We start from the raw sequence: 26821 nt of genomic DNA on the forward strand, positions 1-26821 counted from the left end.
GACTATTTCAGTCCGATTTTTTATTTATTTCAGTACATCGCCCATAAACAAGTGTTTGCATGTTTCAAGTTTACACTAAGTTTCTCAGTAACTCTCAACGTCATCAGTTTGTGTGTAACGTTCTGTTTGTGAACTTTCCAAAGGTTAAACAAGGATAATTTAGACGACAGAAGCTGTGCAGAAAATGTAATTAAAGGGACGCTTTAAAATTTAACATGGACATAATTACATGAAGCTATTGCGTTCTGCTAGTGGCAGTCAGGTCGGCTTTAATTAGCAAAATCAAGAATTTGATAGTAGGCTATAGGGGCTGTTGAGTAGGCTATAGGGGCTGTTGAGTAGGCTATAGGGGCTGTTGAGTAGGCTATAGGGGCTGTTGAGTAGGGTATAGGGGCTGTTGAGTAGGCTATAGGGGCTGTTGAGTAGGGTATAGGGGCTGTTGGGTAGGGTATGGGGGCTGTTGAGTAGGGTATAGGGGCTGTTGAGTAGGGTATAGGGGCTGTTGGGTAGGGTATAGGGGCTGTTGGGTAGGGTATAGGGGCTGTTGAGTAGGGTATAGGGGCTGTTGAGTAGGGTATAGGGGCTGTTGGGTAGGGTATAGGGGCTGTTGAGTAGGGTATAGGGGCTGTTGGGTAGGGTATAGGGGCTGTTGGGTAGGGTATAGGGGCTGTTGAGTAGGGTATAGGGGCTGTTGAGTAGGGTATAAGGGCTGTTGAGTAGGGTATAGGGGCTGTTGAGTAGGGTATAGGGGCTGTTGAGTAGGGTATAGGGGCTGTTGAGTAGGGTATAGGGGCTGTTGAGTAGGGTATAGGGGCTGTTGAGTAGGGTATAGGGGCTGTTGAGTAGGGTATAGGGGCTGTTGAGTAGGGTATAGGGGCTGGTGAGGAATAAATACTCGACTTGTGTCAATGAAATAATTATGTCAGCTATGCCAGAAACAACTTTGTGTTTACAAAGAAACATTTACAGGATGTGGACATACAAAACATGTAGACCCTGAAATCGATTCCATCTTTCTTGTGTACTAGTGTACGCACAAAAGTACTGGTGTACACACAAAAGTACTGGTGTACACATAATGTACTGGTGTACACACAAATGTACTGGTGTACACACAAAAGTACTGGTGTACACACAAAAGTACTGGTGTACACATAATGTACTGGTGTACACACAAATGTACTGGTGTACACACAAAAGTACTGGTGTACACACAAATGTACTGGTGTACACACAAATGTGCTGGTGTACACACAATGTACTGGTGTACACACAAAAGTACTGGTGTACACACAAATGTGCTGGTGTACACACAAATGTGCTGGTGTACACACAAATGTGCTGGTGTACACACAAATGTACTGGTGTACACACAAAAGTACTGGTGTACACACAATGTGCTTGTGTACACACAATGTACTGGTGTACATAATATACTAATGAATGCTACTTACAAAATTATCGGTTCCTCCATGGGAATGCTAACATTAAAAAAACGTATTTTGTCTATTGCTTTACAGTAATTGTTTGTTGTTTAAATTTATGTTTAAAACACTACTAATGTGTTTCTGTTTAGTTTACACCAAGGTTGGGATCTACATAGTGAAGCAGTGGCGTAGCGAGGTCGGGTGTCACCCGGTGCGGCACTTAATGGTGTCACCCCCCCCCCCAGAGGCATAGAGACCCTTCCCAGGGACAAACTTTCAAATTTTCGATTTGCACCCCCCCTCAAACTTTCGATTTGCATCCCCCCCCCTCAAACTTTCGATTTGCACCCCCCCCTCAAACTTTCGATTTGCACCCCCCCTCAAGTTTTCGATTTGCACCCCCCCCCCCTCAAACTTTCGATTTGCACCCCCCCCTCGAGTTTTTCTCTATATATTTTGCTATTTTTTTGCCTTGGTGTCACCCCCCTAAATGGTGTCACCCGGTGCGGTCCGCACCCCCCGCCCCCCCCCCCTCGCTACGCCCCTGTAGTGAAGCAAATTCATATTTAGAGATTTAAAAAATAAGCAACCAATATCGATAATTTTCAATTAGTTTTTTATAAGTATTTATAATCAAGAAATTTAAATTTAAAAAAAAATTGTTTCAAAGCTATTAAATCCATTTTTTTTAGAAAAAAAAAAGATTCGTGGAGTGTTTATAAAGATGTTAAAAAATAAATGGTATGGTAAGTTTCAAGTATCCTACTACCGGGAAGATCCAACCCCCCCCCCCCCCCCCCCACCCCCACCCCCTCCAACCGAAAACATTGTCTAGAAGAAACCCTGGATGTCAGTCATATGTGGCCTATAATTGATCAAGAGAGTGTATAGTCTAGATGATTAGGTTTTTTAAAATTCAAGCTTTAAAGATCTTAATGGTATTAATTGATATTATTATATAATAATAAATATATTTTTTTAAACTGATAAAAATGATAACTCTTATCAGATTTTTGAAACTTAAATTGTAATTAACTAAGAAGTAATCAATCGTTACTACATTAGTAGTAGCCCTAACGTTGAAAAACAAGCTAAAGGAATTGAATTAACATTAAATTTATTCGTTAAATATTGTTTAAAATGTATAATCTTTGATTGAAATTGAAACAACCTATCTTATATAAGAGTTACATTAAAAATTGTTCTTACAAAACGATCATTGTAAAATAATGTGATGCCTTACTGATATATTTTCCACAAACACTCTATTTTTCAGGATGGGGAACCCCCATGATTCTTCTTCTTACCATGGCCATTCTTCTCTTTATTTTGTTGATCATTTGTATTCTTCTAATCATCGACAGATACAGAGGTAAGTTATTTCCTTTGTGTTTTACCTGTGATTACGGCATATTAAAGAATACACTCATACAAGCATCCACACATTCTTTATACATTTTTATACATTTTACATGGAACAGAGCATTGTTTAATCTGGTGTTCTTTCAATGGAACATTGTATAACCTAGTGTTCTTTCAATGGAACATTGTATAACCTAGTGTTCTTTCAATGGAACATTGTATAACCTAGTGTTCTTTCAATGGAACATTGTATAACCTAGTGTTCTTTCAATGGAACATTGTATAACCTAGTGTTCTTTCAATGGAACAGAACATTGTATAACCTAGTGTTCTTTCAATGGAACATTGTATAACCTAGTGTTCTTTCAATGGAACATTGTATAACCTAGTGTTCTTTCAATGGAACATGTATAACCTAGTGTTCTTTCAATGGACCAGAACATTGTATAACCTAGTGTTCTTTCAATGGAACATTGTATAACCTAGTGTTCTTTCAATGGAACATTGTATAACCTAGTGTTCTTTCAATGGAACATGTATAACCTAGTGTTCTTTCAATGGACCAGAACATTGTATAACCTAGTGTTCTTTCAATGGAACATTGTATAACCTAGTGTTCTTTCAATGGAACAGAACATTGTATAACCTAGTGTTCTTTCAATGGAACATTGTATAACCTAGTGTTCTTTCAATGGAACATTGTATAACCTAGTGTTCTTTCAATGGAACATTGTATAACCTAGTGTTCTTTCAATGGAACATGTATAACCTAGTGTTCTTTCAATGGAACATTGTATAACCTAGTGTTCTTTCAATGGAACATTGTATAACCTAGTGTTCTTTCAATGGAACAGAACATTGTATAACCTAGTGTTCTTTCAATGGAACATTGTATAACCTAGTGTTCTTTCAATGGAACATTGTATAACCTAGTGTTCTTTCAATGGAACATGTATAACCTAGTGTTCTTTCAATGGAACATTGTATAACCTAGTGTTCTTTCAATGGAACATGTATAACCTAGTGTTCTTTCAATGGAACATTGTATAACCTAGTGTTCTTTCAATGAAACATTGTATAATCTAGTGTTCTTTCAATGGAAGATTGTATAACCTAGTGTTATTTCAATGGAACATTGTATAACCTAGTATTCTTTTAATGGAACATTGTATAACCTAGTGTTCTTTCAATGGAACATTGTATAACCTAGTGTTCTTTCAATGGACCAGAACATTGTATAACCTAGCGTTCTTTCAATGGAACATTGTATAACCTAGTGTTCTTTCAATGGAACAGAACATTGTATAACCTAGCGTTCTTTCAATGGAACATTGTATAACCTAGTGTTCTTTCAATGGAACATGTATAACCTAGTGTTCTTTCAATGGAACATTGTATAACCTAGTGTTCTTTCAATGGACCAGAACATTGTATAACCTAGCGTTCTTTCAATGGAACATTATATAACCTAGTGTTCTTTCAATGGAACATTGTATAACCTAGTGTTCTTTCAATGGAACATTGTATAACCTAGTGTTCTTTCAATGGAACATGTATAACCTAGTGTTCTTTCAATGGAACATTGTATAACCTAGTGTTCTTTCAATGGAACATTGTATAACCTAGTGTTCTTTCAATGGAACAGAACATTGTATAACCTAGTGTTCTTTCAATGGAACATTGTATAACCTAGTGTTCTTTCAATGGAACATTGTATAACCTAGTGTTCTTTCAATGGAACATTGTATAACCTAGTGTTCTTTCAATGGAACATTGTATAACCTAGTGTTCTTTCAATGGAACATTGTATAACCTAGTGTTCTTTCAATGGAACAGATCACTGTAAAAGCAAAAAACGCGTTGACCGACTGGCCAGGAAGAAAAACGGAGGTAAAGAAAAAGCCCCAGAGATGGAGCCTCGACCACTCCCATCCCCACCGTCGTGGACTTACCCAGAGGCGGTGGGCTCACCCACACCCAGAAGTCCTTACAATCGTCTGCGCTTTGGTGGCGTGGGAAGAAACTTAAAAGGTTTGTTCGTTTCTTGTAGAACACAAACAATGTCTGTATTTCTTGTAGAACACAAATAACGTATGTATTTCTTGTAGAACACAAATAACGTCTGTATTTCTTGTAGAACACAAATAACGTATGTATTTCTTGTAGAACACAAATAACGTATGTATTTCTTGTAGAACACAAACAATGTCTGTATTTCTTGTAGAACACAAATAATGTCTGTATTTCTTGTAGAACACAAATAACGTATGTATTTCTTGTAGAACACAAATAACGTATGTATTTCTTGTAGAACACAAATAACGTATGTATTTCTTGTAGAACACAAATAACGTATGTATTTCTTGTAGAACACAAACAATGTCTGTATTTCTTGTAGAACACAAATAATGTCTGTATTTCTTGTAGAACACAAATAACGTATGTATTTCTTGTAGAACACAAATAACGTATGTATTTCTTGTAGAACACAAATAACGTATGTATTTCTTGTAGAACACAAATAACGTATGTATTTCTTGTAGAACACAAATAACGTATGTATTTCTTGTAGAACACAAACAACGTCTGTATTTCTTGTAGAACACAAATAACGTATGTATTTCTTGTAGAACACAAACAACGTCTGTATTTCTTCTAGAACACAAGCAGAATATGTATTATTTCAGTAAAGATAACCCAGTGTTCTAATGGCGACAAACTTTACGACAAAATGTTTTGATAAGGACGGATATATACATAGCCTATATATATATATATATATATATATATATATATATATATATATATATATATATATATATATATATATATATATATATATATATATATATACATATATATACATAGCCTAGATGTATATATATATATATATATATATATATATATATATATATATATATATATATATATATATATATATATATATATATGTATATATATATATATATATATATAGAGAGAGAGAGAGAGAGAGAGAGAGAGAGAGAGAGAGAGAGAGAGAGAGAGAGAGAGAGAGAGAGACAAAAAGAAATATGTTTAAAAAAGAAACTTGGTTTATGTGTCTGTTTTCATCAGACGATATAGGATACGACTCCGATGCCAGCATGAACTATTGCAAGCCATTTGACGATATAGGGGAGATAGCCCAGGAAAAACCACCTTTTCAGACGTTTGGGAAGCAGTCATCTCCCATATACGCTACAACACCAACTATTTTAACTGCTTAAGTCTGCCTGTTGGATGAAAGAAAACATGTATTAAATAAGATGAGCATAAATGTTGAGATGTAGAATGTTTGTTTCTTTATGTGCTAGTATTTGTGGTGACTTTATTGTTCGCTGTGGGGAAAAAATACTTCTTCAGAAAAATAATCAACCCTTGTTTTAAATGTGTTTTTTTCAAAGCGATCTATGTTATTTTTTATGATAAAATGCTAACATTTCAGTATTTCTGAATTTAAAACAAAAATAAATAAAGATTGAGTTTCTTGTTTTTTATTGAATGTATAAACACAGTAATACTCTAGTTGATTCAAAAGTCTGCCAATGTGATCTAACTTATAAACACAGTAATACTCTAGCTGATTCACGTCTGCCAATGATGCTAGTACTGATTCAGAACTAGAGAAGCTGTCTTAACATTACCAATAAGACGAAGGCTTTATGGAACAAAGTTAGACTACAAGTAACACATACATATCAAGTTTTAGTGCATTAAATAGGACGCCTATTTTAACCCAATAATTTGGTTGAACTAAAAGATTTGGAAGGAAATTTAAAAATTTGTTGTTGTTGTTCTGTGTATCCTTATTTTTTCAGTTATTAGGTGTCATTCATAAACGGCTAAAAAAGCTTTTTAAAAAATTGCCCTTTGCCCCCCCCCCCCCCCAACCCATCGACACAAAAGATTACTGACGTTACCTCCTTCTGAAAATTAAATTTTGTTTCAAACATCGATTTCTTTCAAAACTATTTCCTAAGTTCGGTCTACATTGAGCATTCATACCAATTTTTTTAGCTTTTGCAAAAAAAAATAATAATTTTAAACGCAAAATAACTGCTAACATTCAGTTATAGTTTTAACTGAAGTTGACACCAAATATTTTCGAGATTTTCTAATGACAAGGCCAAAAACAAACCAGACTCTACTTATTTTCTTCTTTTTATTCTCTTGGCGTAGGAAACACTTGGTCAAATAACATACCACTACCAGTGAGATCTCATTGAGACATATAACACAACAGTTTAAACAGAGGCAAATCATACTCTGACGCTAGAGAAATTGCATCATAACATAATAGGAATTATTATTATTATCATAAAAACAACATGTGGACAAACCACCTATGGTCAAACCACCTATGGTCAAAGCCACTATGGTCAAAGCACCTATCTACGCTTTCTTTTTCAAATATCAGAGCTTGATCAATATATATATATATATATATATATATATATATATATATATATATATATATATATATATATATATATATATATATATATATATATATATATATATATAATGATGGAAAAAATGTTAACCTCCCCCGCCCCATGAGACGATCCTGGCAACGCCACTGTGGAAACCTAAGGGCAGCTGGGCATAGAACTGTCACCATAACTTGCATGTGCCGAGGTTACAGAAACAGACTAACTCTACTGCATCTGCCAATAGATCACCAGATCTGTAAAGATAACTCTTCAGCTGGGGGGGTGGGGGGTGAATTATGTGCACACTCTCTTTGAATTTAATCAGTGTAGAAAACAGAAATTACCATCCTCACCCCCCCCCCCCCCTTTATCAATTCCCTTCCTCTCCGTCTGCTACAACACAGAGATCTTCCTTGCAACAAGTATACTGACACATAAAGGAATGCATAACCCCCGACAGATGACCTTTAACCCCTGAAAGTTTTGTCAACTTGCACGTCAGCCGTGCGATTCATCCATACAGTGGTTTAGATAACTAAGTATGTCACCAGGGTGTGCTGACCTACAGGTGTGTAGTCACAGAAAGGAAGTTCCAAGTGCCTACAATGGGAAAGTAAGTCCGACGCTTGATGTGGGTTTTATTTTAATGTTTCAAACAAATGGTCGCTTTAATAAAGATTGTTTCAAGAAATGCTATATCAGTGAGCGTTTGAAAAATCGTAGGCTTGTTGAAGAAAACCTTCAACACACACATACTGCAAGTGTAACAACACTAGATCTAAACTCCTCGACTCTATGTGGACTACATGCAATATGGTATGTTGTTTTTTTTTTATTATATGATAATTGTTATTATATCGATTACAAACGTATGGCACAAAAGCCGTTTTTTTAAACATATACATTTTTAGATCTATTACAATATTACTACAGCTTACATGATATATAGATATAGATATAGATCTATCTCGTTTTAATCAATTCTTTAATTCATTCAGGAAAAAAAAAAATAGTAACACATACTCACATGCTTATACTTATAGTTATACACATACGTACACGTGCATGTGCCATTTCTATGCCTAAATATAGGCCTATCTACACAATTACATATATCCTTGACTCAAGGCTTGAGGGGGTGACACTATAAAGTGCGGCACCGGATGACACCCGACTTTTGTGTAATCATAAACTATTGTAGTGCTTTTGTGTAATCATAAACTAGTGTAGTGCTTTTGTGTAATCATAAACTAGTGTAGTGCTTTTGTGTAATCATAAACTAGTGTAATGCTTTTGTGTAATCATAAACTATTGTAGTGCTTTTGTGTAATCATAAACTAGTGTAGTGCTTTTGTGTAATCATAAACTAGTGTAATGCTTTTGTGTAATCATAAACTAGTGTAGTGCTTTTGTGTAATCATAAACTAGTGTAGTGCTTTCGTGTAATCATAAACTAGTGTAGTGCTTTTGTGTAATCATAAACTAGTGTAGTGCTTTCGTGTAATCATAAACTATTGTAGTGCTTTTGTGTAATCATAAACTAGTGTAGTGCTTTTGTGTAATCATAAACTAGTGTAGTGCTTTTGTGTAATCATAAACTAGTGTAGTGCTTTTGTGTAATCATAAACTATTGTATTTGAAACAAACGAGACTTTCTAAATATTATTCACACCGTCAGTATTCCAAAATACGCTTCAGTGTGATGATGTCAAATTGAAAGCATAAAAAAACGTAGTAAACAAATAAACAAGCTAATGTTTTGAAAGAAAAGAACAATTACATTTCACATAAAGGCCTATATAAAAAGAATCAGCGAGAAAGGAGCGCTTTGAATCAAAATATTTGTATATAAGTATAATACAAGAAAGAGCTTAGTTTATGGTGTAAGCACAGGTAAAAGTATATATTTTCTATATATATTCTATTTCGATCGGGGGAGGGGAGGGTTAAACATTCTTCGAGGGCAGCATTTCTTCCAGACTTTTTTCTCCTAGTAAAAGTGTATGTTTACAATATAAATTTCCATCTCGTTCGGTGGGGGGGGGTAGACTTTCTTCGGTCCCCCCCGTCCCCCCGAAGAGATGCCTGGAAGAAACTCTGGACCAACTGTACATCCTGTAGCCTTGAGATCAGAGTTTCTTCCAGGCATCTCTTCGAGGGTGGGGGGCGAAGCCCCCCCGAAAATTTTTTACCGCCCCCCCCCCCCCCCCCCCCCCCGAACGAAATGAAATTTATATAATTTATATTAGAAAATATATACTTTTAACAGTGTCCGCCCCCCCCCCCCCCCGAAGAAAGTCTACCGCCCCCCCGAAAATTTCAAGTGCCCCCCCCCCCCCCCCGGAGAAAAAAGTCTGGAAGAAACACTGCTTGAGATACTTTTGGTCTGCCAATTTCCCACAGTAGATTTGCGCCTGGTAAGTCTCTCTGTGGCGCACAAGGAGCATCAATACATCGCAGTTCAATAATCTCACTGCTAGCTGTTCAATAATCTCACTGCTAGCTGTTCAATTATCTCACTGCTAGCTGTTCAATAATCTCACTGCTAGCTGTTCAATAATCTCACTGCTAGCTGTTCAATAATCTCACTGCTAGCTGTTCAATAATCTCACTGCTAGCTGTTCAATAATCTCACTGCTAGCTGTTCAATAATCTCACTGCTAGCTGTTCAATAATCTCACTGCTAGCTGTTCAATAATCTCACTGCTAGCTGTTCAATAATCTCACTGCTAGCTGTTCAATAATCTCACTGCTAGCTGTTCAATAATCTCACTGCTAGCTGTTCAATAATCTCACTGCTAGCTGTTCAATAATCTCACTGCTAGCTGTTCAATAATCTCACTGCTAGCTGTTCAATAATCTCACTGCTAGCTGTTCAATTATCTCACTGCTAGCTGTTCAATAATCTCACCGCTAGCTGTTCAATAATCTCACCGCTAGCTGTTCAATTATCTCACCGCTAGCTGTTCAATAATCTCACCGCTAGCTGTTCAATTATCTCACTGCTAGCTGTTCAATAATCTCACCGCTAGCTGTTCAATAATCTCACCGCTAGCTGTTCAATTATCTCACCGCTAGCTGTTCAATAATCTCACTGCTAGCTGTTCAATAATCTCACTGCTAGCTGTTCAATAATCTCACCGCTAGCTGTTCAATTATCTCACTGCTAGCTGTTCAATAATCTCACTGCTAGCTGTTCAATAATCTCACCGCTAGCTGTTCAATAATCTCACCGCTAGCTGTTCAATAATCTCACCGCTAGCTGTTCAATTATCTCACCGCTAGCTGTTCAATAATCTCACTGCTAGCTGTTCAATAATCTCACCGCTAGCTGTTCAATAATCTCACCGCTAGCTGTTCAATAATCTCACTGCTAGCTGTTCAATAATCTCACTGCTAGCTGTTCAATAATCTCACTGCTAGCTGTTCAATAATCTCACTGCTAGCTGTTCAATAATCTCACTGCTAGCTGTTCAATAATCTCACTGCTAGCTGTTCAATAATCTCACTGCTAGCTGTTCAATAATCTCACTGCTAGCTGTTCAATAATCTCACTGCTAGCTGTTCAATAATCTCACTGCTAGCTGTTCAATAATCTCACTGCTAGCTGTTCAATAATCTCACTGCTAGCTGTTCAATAATCTCACTGCTAGCTGTTCAATAATCTCACTGCTAGCTGTTCAATAATCTCACTGCTAGCTGTTCAATAATCTCACTGCTAGCTGTTCAATAATCTCACTGCTAGCTGTTCAATAATCTCACCGCTAGCTGTTCAATAATCTCACCGCTAGCTGTTCAATTATCTCACCGCTAGCTGTTCAATAATCTCACCGCTAGCTGTTCAATAATCTCACTGCTAGCTGTTCAATAATCTCACTGCTAGCTGTTCAATAATCTCACTGCTAGCTGTTCAATAATCTCACTGCTAGCTGTTCAATAATCTCACTGCTAGCTGTTCAATAATCTCACTGCTAGCTGTTCAATAATCTCACCGCTAGCTGTTCAATAATCTCACCGCTAGCTGTTCAATAATCTCACCGCTAGCTGTTCAATAATCTCACCGCTAGCTGTTCAATAATCTCACCGCTAGCTGTTCAATAATCTCACTGCTAGCTGTTCAATAATCTCACCGCTAGCTGTTCAATAATCTCACCGCTAGCTGTTCAATTATCTCACTGCTAGCTGTTCAATAATCTCACCGCTAGCTGTTCAATAATCTCACCGCTAGCTGTTCAATTATCTCACCGCTAGCTGTTCAATAATCTCACTGCTAGCTGTTCAATAATCTCACCGCTAGCTGTTCAATAATCTCACCGCTAGCTGTTCAATTATCTCACTGCTAGCTGTTCAATTATCTCACTGCTAGCTGTTCAATAATCTCACTGCTAGCTGTTCAATAATCTCACTGCTAGCTGTTCAATAATCTCACTGCTAGCTGTTCAATAATCTCACTGCTAGCTGTTCAATAATCTCACTGCTAGCTGTTCAATAATCTCACTGCTAGCTGTTCAATAATCTCACCGCTAGCTGTTCAATAATCTCACTGCTAGCTGTTCAATAATCTCACCGCTAGCTGTTCAATAATCTCACCGCTAGCTGTTCAATAATCTCACCGCTAGCTGTTCAATAATCTCACCGCTAGCTGTTCAATAATCTCACTGCTAGCTGTTCAATAATCTCACCGCTAGCTGTTCAATTATCTCACCGCTAGCTTGTTTAATAAACTTTATGATTACATCATAAACTAAGCTCTTTCTTGCGTCATACTTTTATTTTTAAAAAAACATTTTACTTTACAGCATTAGTTTCTCTATGTTCTTTAAGGTCAAGCGATAAATTAAGCTCTCTCCATACATTTATTCTTGCCCTCGCCGTTTGGTCTCGTATGCACTTGCCGGTTGTTTTTTTACGAGAATTTTATATGATCAGCCATATACACAGGCCTAGTTAGTGTCGGCTGCTAATAAGACGATGGTGAGATTTTCAGGAGTTGTTTTTCGTGAGTTTTTCGTGTTTTTTTTTTTTAATCTGTTAGTCGATTTCTCAATGTCATTAATTAAGCTCTTTAAATTTGTTATGTCAAAGCCTTTTTTTTTTTTATAATTTATGCTGGCCGTTTTGTCTAGTCCATCTGTGACGAGTGTACATTTTTCGAAGCCCAATTTTGTGTTTTCGGACTACAGTCGCTATCGAAATACTATCAAAGCCAAATTCAAGAAAATTAAATTTTGAAATTAATTTTATTTACGTTCGGATTTTGGACACTTTTAATTGACTGCTCCCGCCACTACCCCCCGCATTTTGGTTTTCCGCCGCACGGTTTAAGTTCCGCTACTTCTCTGTAGTGACGTACAGACAATCTGTGTGCTGTAGGCCTATTTCTTAGAAAAACAAATGTTCCGGGTGGATTTAGATCTAGATCTAGACCTCTCTAGTGCTCTTTCACTAGTCGTGCGTGTCCTGTATGATAGGGTTTCCCCAGTAAGCTAAGGAGTTTATTTTTAAAGCAGTTCCTGAAACCTGCGCACAGGCCCATTTCTTTCTTCATAGTGTGGCGACTACATAAATTATAACACATGGACGTGAGGTAGGATACTACCCTTACACTTTACACACTATGCCCAAGGCATAAGCTTATTTAATTGTGATGTGAAAATTCAAATTTTACTATTTAGTAAAAAATAGGCCTATTTTATTTTCTAAAAATTTTACTTATCATTTATATTTTAATTTATGTGTGTGTTCATTTTATAATTTAGCCTTCAATTCATTCATGGCTATTATTACTAGATTCTACATATTACATATTGATGAGTTATTTTGTAGATTAGTAAAATGTCAGTATTCGTAATAAAATACCGATAAAAAAAGAAACAAGTAGCCTATAGTCACTATAGTGGCTATAGGGCCTAAATAAATAAATGAAGATTAAGCCTTAGTTTTGGATTTAAACAAATGGTGATTAATAAAAATGGACATAGCAAAAGAAAGAATGAGAACAGTGTTTCTTCCAGACTTTTTTCTCTGGGGGGGGGGGGGGGGCACTTGAAATTTCCGGGGGGGGGGGTAGACTTTTTTCGGGGGCGGACACTGTTTAAAGTATATATTTTCTATATAAATTTCATTTCGTTCGGGGGGGGGGGGGGGGGGGTAGAATTTTTTTTGGGGGGGCTTAGCCCCCCCCCCCCTGAAGAGATGCCTGGAAGAAACTCTGAATGAGAACTAACTAAAATTAAAATGTCATTACGTAGGCCTATAGCTCCCTCAATGCAGTTGTGAACTTCATTTTCAATTTTATGTTCAAACTATAGATCTAGATCTACACATTTAGATCTAGTCTACCTCCCTTACTTCAACTTTATTAATGCAGTCCTATTTATTAGGCAAGAGATTACTGTAAATTGCCCACAATTTTGTGAAGGTTCTTATTTGTGTGTGTGTGGGAGGGGGGGGGGGGGGGCGCTTCGTTTTAAAGCACATTTCATGTTTGAGAAAAGGTGTGTAGAAATAATTTTTAACTTTATTTAGTGTAACGTCTTTATGTGCTTCAATAAGTATAGATTATAGATAATTAAACTGTAACATAACATAAATTATTTCTTGCAGGCTAAGTCACGTGTCCCACATGAAATATTTAAAAAAAAAAAAAAGAAACTAAGGCCTAGCTTCTATTTAGTTTTTTTTTTACCCTTGCTTTCTTTGGATGTCACTGATGGTAAATAGGACCATACAGAACTAACCTCTTGTTTTTGTCTTGGTTCATTTCCTTGGTTCATATATATATATATATATATATATATATATATATATATATATATATATATATATATATATATATATATATATATATATATATATATATATATATATATGATAGTCCCTTTATTTTTTCTATAATTTGTTTATAAGTTTTAAATTTAAATTGTTATTTTTTGTATTTGATCTTCAGATTTGTATTTTTAAAAATAATTCTATGTTTATGTTTCCTCATCAGATTATTCTCCTCATGGTACAATTCAACACTAGATAAGCTCATCATGAATTACCCAAGGCTAACTAGATTAGTTTGTAAACTAAATATATAGGCCTACAATTGAGAAAGAAGTAAAGTTGAAAACAATATGTATATTATATAGGCCTATTTTATTATACAATGTGTTTGAGAAAGAGAAATATGTCTAGACTAGACATTTTTAATACACTGTAATATAAAAGAACATAAAATAATCAATAGTTTTATCCATCTCTAATCCATTTTAAAACTCAGTTTTAAATTTATTTTACTATGAAAGTAACTGAACAGAATGAGGGGCAAGATTGCCAATTATCAAAAGTTATAGGATTACTACTATCTGAAATCTGCACAAGAAACTAAACAATGTCGTCTGCATTGATTATTTGTCAAGATGGGGAGAAACAAAGTTTAAATGAATGGCTAAAAATTCACGGAGACAGGCTGTATCCAGGTGTTGGAACTAAAACCTGGAGAGTTCCACCTGTCAGATTTCATAATCAAAAAATTGTTTGTGAGAAGAGTTACAAAAGTTTTAAAATTTTAGGTGGGTATTTTTTTAATCATTGTGTGATAACAACATGCTTACAGTTTATTAATTAGTTTTTTATGTTAGTAATTCATGATAATCAATTCTTTCCTTTATTCCCTTAGCCTTTATTATTATCAAGAATATTGTTATTTTAGCCTCAATTGTAAGAATAACTTCTTTTGAAAATTTTAATTTTAAAATTCTTTTTACTTGGAAAATAAATTTTTTATTTAGAAAAGCCAGCGCAAACAGACCAAGAAACCAATTGTGCTGAAAATATTGTTTGTGGAGCTTTTGAAAAATTAAGTGACTGCTTAGTTAGAAGGTAAAGAATGCTTTTTTAGTAATAAATTTTATCTTATAAATGTATACATATTTGATTATGCCAGATAAATGAAGTTATGTGCTATTGTAACGTAAATTCTCAATTATTTGCTTGCAGGAGCTTAGAGCTCCCTTAAGGGTATGGGTGGATTATGAAAACCAAAATAACAAAAATGCTTATTTCTAAACCTAATGCTATAATATTTAGCATATAGTTGTGACTCAAAGAGTTAAGTCTAAAAAATTTTAAAAAATTATATATATATATATATATATATATATATCAATGATTTCTATTTGTTACCACAATAGCACTAACCCACCACCACATGAAAACAGAAAAATAGACAACTATCTACAACAACTAAAGTCCTTAGTCCGACTAATCTACTTTGTCTCTAACGGCCTATCTTAGCCTAGGTCTACTACAGTACAGACATCTCGTGGCTTGCCACCAGCTCACAGAGACGTCCCATGAGTCGCCCCACCCTAGCTATCCAAATGACTGTCCCCACTCTACCCCTCCTTATATAACGGTGCTTCTTTAATCGTCTCCGTCAAGACCTGTTTAGTCAGGTCACGTGTATCGTCAACCCTACACCTGTGATCTACCCTTCCCCTTACCCACTACTTTGTTTATGGGCTTCCCTTCGATAGGGCCAACCCAGGTAAAGATCCTGTGGGGTCATAACAATATATATATATATATATATATATATATATATATATATATATATATATATATATATATATATATATATATTTACACACATTACAGGCAATGTTTAAAAAGCATAATTCTATAGAATACCTAAGCAATGACGGAAATGGGTTGTCAAAGTTTGAAATGTCTATATTTCATACATTTTCTAGTCATTCTATGCAATACCAAATAACAATCATGCAGTTTAGAATAATGGCAAAATATCAAGGGTTATGGTTAAGGATTGGGTTAAGGATAGGTTTAACGTTAGATGTAGGGTTAGGGTTAGATTTAGGATTAGGACAAGTGTTAAGGTTAGGGTTATAAAGAAAATTAAGTGCAACAAATAGTAAGTGATGGCAGTTCTGATTCATTTGTTCTCTCAGTAAAGATTTCCTGTACTTCATTTTGTTTTTTTCTTTTATTTTTTTACTGTTTGTTATTTAAAACTTGCAATCAGGGCATTTCACACTTTGTCTGAGCAGTTTTTGGCATTCTAAACAAATAAAATATCAATGTTATTAAATACTTTTCCTAGGCATTACATTGGAGTATTTGTGGCTTGATGGTGCATCTTGTTGAAGTAAACTTGATGGAGTTGATGCCATCTACTGTTGTGTTCAAAGTACTTTGTACTATGAGTTGAGTAATGTAGCAGATTAGGCCCCAGTCACTGTATACTGAACAACAGAGAACACTTGCTGGTTGTATTACACAGATGTGAAATCATAAGCTCATGGGTTTTGGGTTTTTTTATTTTTCAAAGAGACCTAAAACTTGATACTCAACTGATTTGACAGGTAGCACAAACAGATTTATTATTTTAAGAGGAATTAATTAAGTAAACAAATTTTGATCATATGTTGGCGATTTTCAATAATCTGTTGCAGAAAGTCACTTTGGTGTTAGCAATATTCCCAGTGCTATTGTGCATAATTTGCCATCACTTCCTTAATTTTTAAAGAAAAACAGCTTTAATTTTTGTTTTCAAGCAAATAAATACATTTAATTGTCGGTGCAAAATTTTAAAAATCTTTAACATTTTTCTATCTCCTCATCTGAGCGATTTTTTTCTATAAAAAAGAAAGATTTGGTCTCTTTTAACAATCTGAGCATGTAACCTGTCTAGATTGGGAACCCCCTATGCCACTGTCCACTTGGTCCTGAACAATCCAGTCACTTGTTTTTACAAAATTCACAAATTATGCTTTACCCCATACTCATGCTTGTAAATAAAAGGGTTGTACATTTCAATTAGGTACAACCATAAAATAACAAATACAAATGTTTTGATTTAAAAGACCAATTACTTTATGTTTAAATTGTTAAAACAGCAATAGTTCTTTATATAACTTATATAAAATGTCCTTAGTTCTTAACCCTCATATGATATAACTTTTATAGAATTCCCCCATCCTCCTCTAAAAAAACCAAAGGAATTGTTTCATATCATTGCTCTATACTAGATCTACCACCTTACATTTAGGCAAATGATTCCCAAAGAAAAACTTAAAGTAACTCTTTTAAGCTTAAAAAATGATCAGTAATTTGCTTAAAAATTTAGAATGACATATGCAAATTTAATTACTTACACTTACAGAAGAGATTCAGCCATGTTTCTGGTGTCCAACTTTGAATATGATAACTATCTAAACAAAATAAAGATTCCTACAGGTAATATCAATAAGTTAAATACACTTTTCTAATTAAAACTTTTTTAGCAAGGTCTCAATAAAAAAAAACACCTCACACTAATTTATTTCTAAATAAATAAACTATCTTTTATTACATTTTAACTAATATGTATAAAAGTTAATATAATCAAAATGAACAAACATTGAAACATGCTCTATCATGTGTTTAAGAGCTACCAAAAGATGTTGCCAAAAGGGGAGAGTTGGATATTTTAATATTACACCAGAAAGCAGGAATTTTACTGGTCCAAACAAAAGCCGTAAGTTAGATTGTTTGTAAACAAAAAATTGCTCACCTTTTTAAACCTATTTCTAAAATATAATCAAATGATGTTTTAAGCACTTGTTATTTCTAAGGATTGTTAATTTTTCAATAAATTCTTTAATTTTACTAAGTTCTTGATTGGCTTATATAAAAACATTGTTATGCATATTTAGTTATTTCTATTTTACCAGTTCTGATTTGTTTATTTAGCATAATATGTCTAACAAGTTATATGTTACTGGTCATTTGGGGGTTAGGTAAGAATAGCCTAGAACTTAGGAGATAGTGCATGTGTGAGTTAAATTAACCGAGAGGTGTTTATGTATTTTTATCGATTATCCCCAAATAATATTTTATATTAACATGGATTAAGTTGATGTGCCAGATGTAGATTTTCTAAGTGTATCACCAATCCTCCATTTTCTTTAGAGAATTTTATTTATAGCAGACCTACATTCTGTTTACAGCCACATTTATATATAGCTTATAATGTTGGTCATACAATTGTATGGGTCAAGTCTATACTTTCTATTCATTTTTTACTAAGTTCCTCCATGTCTGGTCTCCCAACTGGTATTCACTAAAGCAGGTTTTACTCATGTCATGTTGAATACAGCACCCTCTATACCATAATTACATAAATTCTCTATTAAATGTCAGTACTAAATAATATCTTCTCACTAACTGAAATAGGTTGGATACAACTTTCCAAAGGGAGATAGTCTTGATGATGTTTTTGTTCCTGCAGTACAAAAAGCTATAGAAAAAGCTGGTGATCAACTCTCCCGTGATAGGCGTGTTATGTTGCATGTAATGCAAGATTTATATCTGACATCTGAACAGATGATCTCAATTGTAGCATTACCCAATCTACCCAGAAGATACTTAGAACAAGCACTTTTAAAATGTCCTGTATTAAAAAATGTGAGTAATCCCCCATGTTTTAAGAAAAAGGTGAACACATTTCAAAAGATTGTATAGTGTGTTGTATAAGAATTCTTATTTTATCAGTATAGTTTTCCTGCAATCTCTACTTTAACAGATTCTTTTTTATATCATTATTATTAATATTCATAGCCTGTAAAAAGTTTTCACCTATGTTAATCAACAAACAACTAAAAACATGTAACATAAGGGTAATAACTATTTTTGACAATTTTTAGAAAATTGAAGATGATTTCAAACTCAAGGCTGATATTAATTTCCTATGTGAGGAAGACTTTAGAGCTGAAGACTATGAGCACTTTAATGCATTAGAAAAATGGTGGACAGAAAAAGTAACTACTCAAGCAAACAGCCTAGATCTGGAAACAATGAAACAGATAGCTTACAGGTTTGTATAGTAAACACAATATCTGCCTTTACTAAGCTGATGGTCAACATTTCAAACAGAGTGGACTTTACCTGTTTTTTGTGTAAACGACGTTTAGAGTAAATGAAAATTTTAAAAAGCTTTAATCAACTTCTAATTCAATTTCAAAGCAAATTTTCCATGAAGTTTAGGTTTGAAAACAGAAAGATAGAATTGTTTTTGTATCTTATTTTTTATTTATTTCAGAACTGTTGGTCTATTGTCTACGGTTAGTGTGTGGTCTCATGTTCATCCAAGAATGGAAGTAAGAGATTTGAATGATGCTGCATGGGAAACAGGAAATAGGTTGGTTTTTGCTGGGGGTGGAGGGTCTTCCAAAATCTATATATATATAATTCTCTGCGTCGACACCTCTAAGCACGCAAGCTGATTCTCTAACCTTCCCTCGCTCTCCATGCAGGCGCAACAGACCATATCACTATCACCTCCATCACCAGTCTGTTGAGCTGTGGTTTAGACCGAATGTTTACAATCGTATAGCAGGGTCGAATTAGGGGCAGATAATTTAGTTTTTAAACGATTTGAAACTAAGGGGAGGTAACAAGATCTTTTCATTGCCATCGGTAAACTCATGACGGGACGGCTGCTGTCGCACGGAGGGGGGGGAGGGAGGGTGAGGATAATCATCCTTGTTAATTTATTAGTTTTCAGTTTGTAATTACAGCTTTTTCTTAAATAGTCCACATTGAATTATTAGTTAAGTTTCTTTGAATTAATTATGCTGTCCTGTGTTTGTGGTCTTGAAACTCAAGTTTTTCTTAGACCAAAAACATACTGGCTTGATAATGTAGACATTTAAAATAAGTTGGATTTAAATTGTTTCTGCTGGTCTGTTTTACAAAGTTCTAAACACTACAGGTATACTCAAGTAATTTTATCTCGTGACCAAGTGAACATTTTAAACCAGGAACATAAATATTTCTATCTCTGGGGACCAGCAGGCTCTGGAAAGACCCTGCTTCTTTCTTTGAAAGGTAAACTTAGAAATGTATTCTCCACAGTTCAGAACTAATGTATGATAAATTCTGATTCATATACCATCTCTATATTACTATTATTACACTTTCATTGAATAACCTGATGCTTCATTATTTATTAAAAATGTTCATATATTAGTATAGTCCTGCAAGTGGTTGATAACACAACCGGATCTAGAGAGAACTGTGAGGCAGATTTCAAACTCAAATTTATGTTATGCTAATCAACTTAAAATGATCAAACTTTTAAATAATTTTTATTGTTGCATTGTTAAGTTTTTAAAATGTATTTGTGTAGGTCGTCAGTGGCTAAGAAAAGATTACCAGGTTATTATACTGAATACAAGACTTGGATCTAAAGGTCGTACAGTTGGACATGTCATGGAGAGTCAGATAAATAAAACTCAAGGTGCTTATCATTTTTAACATCAACTGCTCAGAATTAAAATCTGATGCTCACTTTGTAACTATTGGTTTAATGAAACTCTATAAAGTTTTAATTAATCTTTTCTTAGCAAAACAGAACGAAGGATCTCATTAACTGATGTTAGTGACCTTGCTTGAGGTCTTTTCAATTTAACTTTAGTGACCTAAGTATTTGGTTGCCATCTTTAAACACTGTATGAAACAGATTTACATTAAAATTTATGTTGCTTTCCCTTTAGGACTCTCAAAGACTGCAGTTCGTGTTGACATAGATTTAGTTGACGATACAAAAACATTAATTGATGAACTAAAGCAATATCAAGCTACCAACTCCACTGTTAGGTTTCTTATTGATGAAGTGACATGGGTTCCAGAAACAGAGGAGTTAATAACTTTACTGAAAAAGTATTTTCCTCTCAGTGCAATCTGGTGTGCTGGCTTGTTGCAAGAATGTCAGCCCAAAGATTTTCAAAGTGAACAGCTTCTAGTAAGTCTCAATTTACAAAATGGATTGTTTACACAGTAGTTTTTAGGTGCATTTGCCAATGAGATTTGCTATATTCATGTAATCCTTGCATAATGAAGAAATAAGAAATTCTTGGCATTTCTCGTTATATTGTAGCCTACAAACTGATTAGTCGTTAGAGACTTAAAAATAATACTAAAATTGTTTAAATATACTCATTACTTTAAAAATGTATTAGACTTTGATAACTGATTTTTAATCATTTTCTTGTAGAACATCCTGCGATGTCCACCATCAGTGCAAAGGGTTCTTCGTTTAGTAGATAACAGGGAAGATCGCTGTGGCATGTATCATTTAAATGTAAGTAAACCGATATCACAACCTTTAGTAGATAACAGGGCAGATCTCTGTGGCATGTATCAGTTAAATGTAAGTAAACCGATATCACAACCTTTAGTAGATAACAGGGAAGATCGCTGTGGCATGTATCATTTAAATGTAAGTAAACCGATATCACAACCTTTAGTAGATAACAGGGCAGATCTCTGTGGCATGTATCATTTAAATGTAAGTAAACCGATATCACAACCTTTAGTAGATAACAGGGAAGATCGCTGTGGCATGTATCATTTAAATGTAAGTAAACCGATATCACAACCTTTAGTAGATAACTGGGCAGATCTCTGTGGCATGTATCAGTTAAATGTAAGTAAACCGATATCACAACCTTTAGTAGATAACTGGGCAGATCTCTGTGGCATGTATCATTTAAATGTAAGTAAACCGATATCACAACCTTTAGTAGATAACTGGGCAGATCTCTGTGGCATGTATCATTTAAATGTAAGTAAACCGATATCACAACCTTTAGTAGATAACTGGGCAGATCTCTGTGGCATGTATCAGTTAAATGTAAGTAAACCGATATCACAACCTTTAGTAGATAACTGGGCAGATCTCTGTGGCATGTATCATTTAAATGTAAGTAAACCGATATCACAACATTTAGTAGATAACAGGGCAGATCTCTGTGGCATGTATCAGTTAAATGTAAGTAAACCGATATCACAACATTTAGTAGATAACAGGGCAGATCTCTGTGGCATGTATCAGTTAAATGTAAGTAAACCGATATCACAACATTTAGTAGATAACAGGGCAGATCTCTGTGGCATGTATCATTTAAATGTAAGTAAACCGATATCACAACCTTTAGTAGATAACAGGGCAGATCTCTGTGGCATGTATCATTTAAATGTAAGTAAACCGATATCACAACATTTAGTAGATAACAGGGCAGATCTCTGTGGCATGTATCATTTAAATGTAAGTAAACCGATATCACAACATTTAGTAGATAACAGGGCAGATCTCTGTGGCATGTATCATTTAAATGTAAGTAAACCGATATCACAACATTTAGTAGATAACAGGGCAGATCTCTGTGGCATGTATCATTTAAATGTAAGTAAACCGATATCACAACGTGACAAAATTTTATGTAATATTTTGTAATTCAAATAGTTTAAAACAAAAGCAGTGACCACATATATCAATATGCCTATCACCTATCAGGTTTTTGGAACTATTACTATTAGGTCTGAAAAGAATCTATTTTCAGTGAAAATAGACATGAAGTTGTTATTTCTCCCTAACTCATGTTAGTTCTATGTACTATGTAATTGCTCATTGCTTTTACATTGTCTTGGGTCAATTTTTAAAGTCAAGTGTTTTTTTTTAACATTTTATTTGCTGATAAAGATAAATTGTATCAAAACTAATTAGTTGATGGGATGCTAAGATTGTTGGTCAAAATAGGAACCAAAATAATAATTACTTCATTAGTAGCTGGTAAACTTTAATTACAACCACCATCCATATTCTGAAATTTGTTGAGATATGCAAAATGACATGCCATGCCTTGATCTGTAACATGCCATAATACAAAAAGTTATTAAGTCCTACCTTTGAGTTTGATTATATGACCACTGATTTAAGGTTTAGACCCTTACTTTCTTAAATAAAATGAGTTACTTTGTTTGGTATAGTCCCCACTGAAAGATTTAAAGTTCAAGTGCATCTCCCTTGTTTGAATAAGGTTGGGGATGAATCTTGGTGTATAACTGTGGTATGTCCATTAAGGGGGGAATGCAAGATGTGTTCCAATTACAATATGCTCCCCATGTAAACAGCTTCATGATAATAAATGGTAACACTTTTTCAGAGTTCAAAAGCTGGGCTTCCAACTGATGGACCAGCGCCATATTTTATAATTCACTCTAGACATGGGTCACCTGGTGTACAACCTTATGACTGTAAACAGTGTGCTCAAGATCTTTCTGACTTCCTTTTAAATCATTTGAATATGAAAGACAATGTCAGAAACATTCAAGCAGACAATATTTCAACTCCAACTCCAAAATCAGCTAAAGATGGCCCCAAAACAATACCAAGTGCTAAATGTGGAGGTCGTTTGCATTTTAATGATGCAGTGCTTGCTGTCTCAATGCCTCAGTCCTGGCATCATCCTACTGACAGGGGATATTGGGCCATATCTAGAGAAGCTCTTCATTGGAATATGTTGCTCTTGGGTTTGTATAATCTTATCCACTATTTTTGTACCGGCCCTTTTATAAAATGGCGTGGCTTAGGCTCAGTTTTAAACAATAATGGGTACCAAATTAAACTTATATCATAAGCACTAAATAATACTATTGAAAGAAACATGCATTGAAGTAGAGCATATTTATATAATTACCAAGGTATGCAGTAACTTTGGTAATGCTTCATATGCATATCTTACATCCATAATTAGAACCTTAGATTTTCCATTATAAAATAAGATTAAGAATTACATCAGATTTTAATATCACTTCTTCTTCTTAGTGATATTAAAATCTTAGTAAGAAGTATTCTTCTTCTTCGTTCTTAATTTTTGAATATGGTAGAGGATTCAGACAACAAGTCCAACTTCGTGGACAAACCGGACTGTGGTTTCCAGTTTGTCAGGTGTCCCATATAATTTTTCCCTGAGTGGGGTGGGCTGGGGCCAGTGTCTGACTCTTGCCTGGCTATACAGAGTACATTCCTGGAGTACGTGCTCCGTGTTTTCCGGGGCCTTGCCACAAGGGCACATTTCGCTACACCCAACCTTCAATTTTTTGTGCATGTGTTGATTTAGTCTGTTGTGGCCTGTTCTAAGTCGAAAGAATATGTATTGTTGTTTTCGTGTTAAATTGTAATAGCCGTCATCTTTAATGTAGTGAGGGTGTGTGACAGACCACATTTGCGTTTGTTTGTTTTTAATTATTCTTTTTATTTCTTTTGGGTGTAGCGAAATTTCCGGTTGTGGTTTCTTTCCCCCAATTTTTGCCAGCTGGTCTGCGATCTCGTTACCCTGGATCTGGCAGTGGCCCGGGATCCACTGCAGCACAATTCTGCTGCAGGTATTTTTTAGCCTCTCTAGTGCTGTCATAAGTGTTTGAATATAGGACTCCGGATTTTGTAGGGATTGCAGGACTGATTTGGCATCTGTAAGAAATACAATCTGACTATTCGGTGATTCAGGGTGTTCTGACAGGAGGTTTGCTGCGTGTTCTAAAGCTTCTTTTTCTGCCCTAAAATTGTCGGATAGGCTTCCTGTGGCTATTGCCTTTTCCAGGCTTTCTCCGCTTGGCCATTCAATAAGGATGCCAGCCCCGCCATTTTTTGTGGCATCTTCAGCTGAGCCATCTGTGAAAACTCTAATCCAGGTATTGCTGGGGTACTGATCCTTAATGTGTTTATTTGTTATTTTCTTAAGTTCTTCTAGATCATAGTCAGATTTTTTTCCTATGGTGTCTATTGAGTCAATAATGGTTAAGTGACAGTGGGAGATCCAAGGCGGGGAGAGGTTTTGAGTTTTTATTGCTTCAGGAATGATATTTTCGATTTCATATTTCTTTTTCAGATTCTTTGCTTCTTTGATGAAACTTGTTCTTTGTAGTCTGGTTGATGGACTGGGTTTCTGGAGTTTTTGTTTTAGGTTATGGTTTTCCAGTGCCTCTAGCTTTGTGTATTGAGTGAGGATTTTTGATTCTCTTCTTTCTTCTATTGAGCTAAGAGCGGCTATTTCCTCCATAGCTTTTATGGGTGTTGTTTTCATGGCTCCTGTCATTATTCTCAAACCAATGTTCTGAACTTTGTCAATTTTGCTAACATTTGTTTTTGCTGCTGAGCCCCAAGCCGAAGCACCATATTCTAACGTAGGTCTCACATAGCTGGTGTAGGTTTTTTTCAGGATGTGGTGATTTGCTCCCCAGTCTGTTCCTGCCAGTTTCCTCATTAGATTAAGTCTTTTGATCCCATTACTTTGTGTGTTTTCTATTTGTTTTCTCCAGGTAAGTCGAGTGTCAAAAGTGACTCCTAGGTATTTGGGGTGGTCATTTTTTTCTAGCTCTTGGTTTTCTAGGGTAAGTTTCATTTTTTGATGTTTAGTTGATAAGGTGAAGATTGAATAAGTTGTTTTCTTGGTATTGATGGATAAGCCCCAGTTTTTGGTCCATTTGCCGAGCTTGTCAAGTGTTTCTTGAAGACGAAATTTTGAGGTACCAATATATTCCTCTGTGCTGATTAGTGAAAGGTCGTCTGCAAACATGCTTCTTTTTACTCTCCTTGGGATGTTTTCATTTAAGTCATTTATATAAATGAGGAAGAGAGTAGGAGACAAGACTCCTCCTTGAGGAACTCCATTTTTTATAGTTACTGTGTGACTTCTTTTTCCTTGCATGGAGACTGATGCTTTTCGGTTGCTTAGGTAACCTTTTATCCAGTTTAGCATGTTATGAGATACTTGATGGTTTATTAGCTTTAGAATTAAGCCTTGCTCCCAAACCTTGTCAAAGGCTTTTTCAAAGTCGACCCACACTATTGAGGTTGGTTTTTTTTCTTGAAAGCCATCTTCTATTTCCTGAGAAATGAAGGTGATTTGGTCTTCAGTAGATCTGCACTTCCTGAAGCCTGCCTGTTCGTCTGCTAGTAGATTGTTCGATTCTAGAAACCAGGTCAGTCTGTTGTTTACTACTCTTTCCATCAGTTTACAAACGCAGCTTGTTAAACTTATTGGGCGATAGCTATCGACTTTGTTCCTGGGTTTTCCTATTTTTAGAACAGGTATCATGATTGCTTTTTTCCAAATATTTGGGATTTTCCCAGATTTCCAGCTTGCATTAAATATTTGGAGCAGTTTTTTCTTAGCATTGGGGCCCAGGTGCATGAGCATATCATTTGAGATTTTGTCAGGGCCTGGAGCTTGCTTAAGTTTGAGGAGCTTCATTGCTTCTCCGAGCTCCTTCTTGCTAATTCGAGCTACCATTCCAGTGGAGGAGGGGGGAGAGACTTTCTGTAGTTTTTCTTTAACTTCAGTTTGATTTTTAACCTCTTCTACTCTTTGGTGGCTGATATTTATTTGTCCCACTTTGCTGAAGTGGGTTATAAATTCTTTTGCTGCATCCTTTTCTGTTTTGATCGTGTTTTCAATGTCGATGACTATGGGAGTAGCTCTGTTTTCTTCTTGGTTTAGCCTTTTTGCAATACTCCATAGTTTATGACCATCTCTATCTACATTGAGGTGTTCTGTTTTTTCTTGCCAGTTTTTCCTCAATGCAGTTAGATACTTTTTTCTAAAAAACTGCGTTTGCTGATTTTAATTTTATGTTATTTTCTACAGTGGGATTTTCTTCAACAATGTTTCTAGCATCAATTGTCTCGTCATGGAGTATCTGGAGGTCTGGTGTCCAGTTTGGGATATAATTTTTCCTTGCTCCCCT

General features: G+C 35.2%; 2 protein-coding genes across 6 annotated transcripts in view; both read left to right on the forward strand.

Annotated features, from left to right (window-relative positions):
* The window catches only part of LOC131929458 (uncharacterized), an 85178-nt gene extending 78919 nt beyond the window's left edge, over positions 1 to 6259 (forward strand). Inside the window, exons 7-9 of one of the 2 annotated variants that reach the window (XM_059285685.1) lie at positions 2704 to 2799; positions 4626 to 4820; positions 5886 to 6259. In XM_059285685.1, coding sequence (XP_059141668.1) covers positions 2704 to 2799; positions 4626 to 4820; positions 5886 to 6037 — 443 coding nt within the window. In that variant the 3' untranslated portion in view covers positions 6038 to 6259. The remainder of the gene's footprint in view (positions 1 to 2703; positions 2800 to 4625; positions 4821 to 5885) is intronic. The other variant, XM_059285686.1, reaches the window with a different exon arrangement.
* A 1517-nt stretch (positions 6260 to 7776) lies between these two features.
* The window catches only part of LOC131929453 (uncharacterized), a 24193-nt gene continuing 5148 nt past the window's right edge, over positions 7777 to 26821 (forward strand). The window contains exons 1-13 of one of the 4 annotated variants that reach the window (XM_059285672.1): positions 7777 to 8059; positions 14238 to 14802; positions 15022 to 15112; positions 17415 to 17488; positions 17680 to 17768; positions 18467 to 18697; positions 18937 to 19106; positions 19332 to 19430; positions 20004 to 20119; positions 20421 to 20531; positions 20788 to 21035; positions 21288 to 21374; positions 23239 to 23605. In XM_059285672.1, the coding sequence (XP_059141655.1) occupies positions 14622 to 14802; positions 15022 to 15112; positions 17415 to 17488; positions 17680 to 17768; positions 18467 to 18697; positions 18937 to 19106; positions 19332 to 19430; positions 20004 to 20119; positions 20421 to 20531; positions 20788 to 21035; positions 21288 to 21374; positions 23239 to 23605 (1864 nt within the window). In that variant the 5' untranslated portion in view covers positions 7777 to 8059; positions 14238 to 14621. Of the gene's footprint in view, positions 8060 to 12655; positions 12831 to 13878; positions 13959 to 14237; positions 14803 to 15021; positions 15113 to 17414; positions 17489 to 17679; positions 17769 to 18466; positions 18698 to 18936; positions 19107 to 19331; positions 19431 to 20003; positions 20120 to 20420; positions 20532 to 20787; positions 21036 to 21287; positions 21375 to 23238; positions 23606 to 26821 lie in introns of those variants that run through there. The other 3 variants (XM_059285675.1, XM_059285673.1, XM_059285674.1) reach the window with 3 other exon arrangements.

The sequence above is a fragment of the Physella acuta genome, unplaced genomic scaffold, assembly GCF_028476545.2.
Source record: "Physella acuta isolate Inbredline_101_S28 unplaced genomic scaffold, ASM2847654v3 ptg001631l, whole genome shotgun sequence".
Taxonomy (NCBI): Eukaryota; Metazoa; Mollusca; class Gastropoda; family Physidae; genus Physella; species Physella acuta.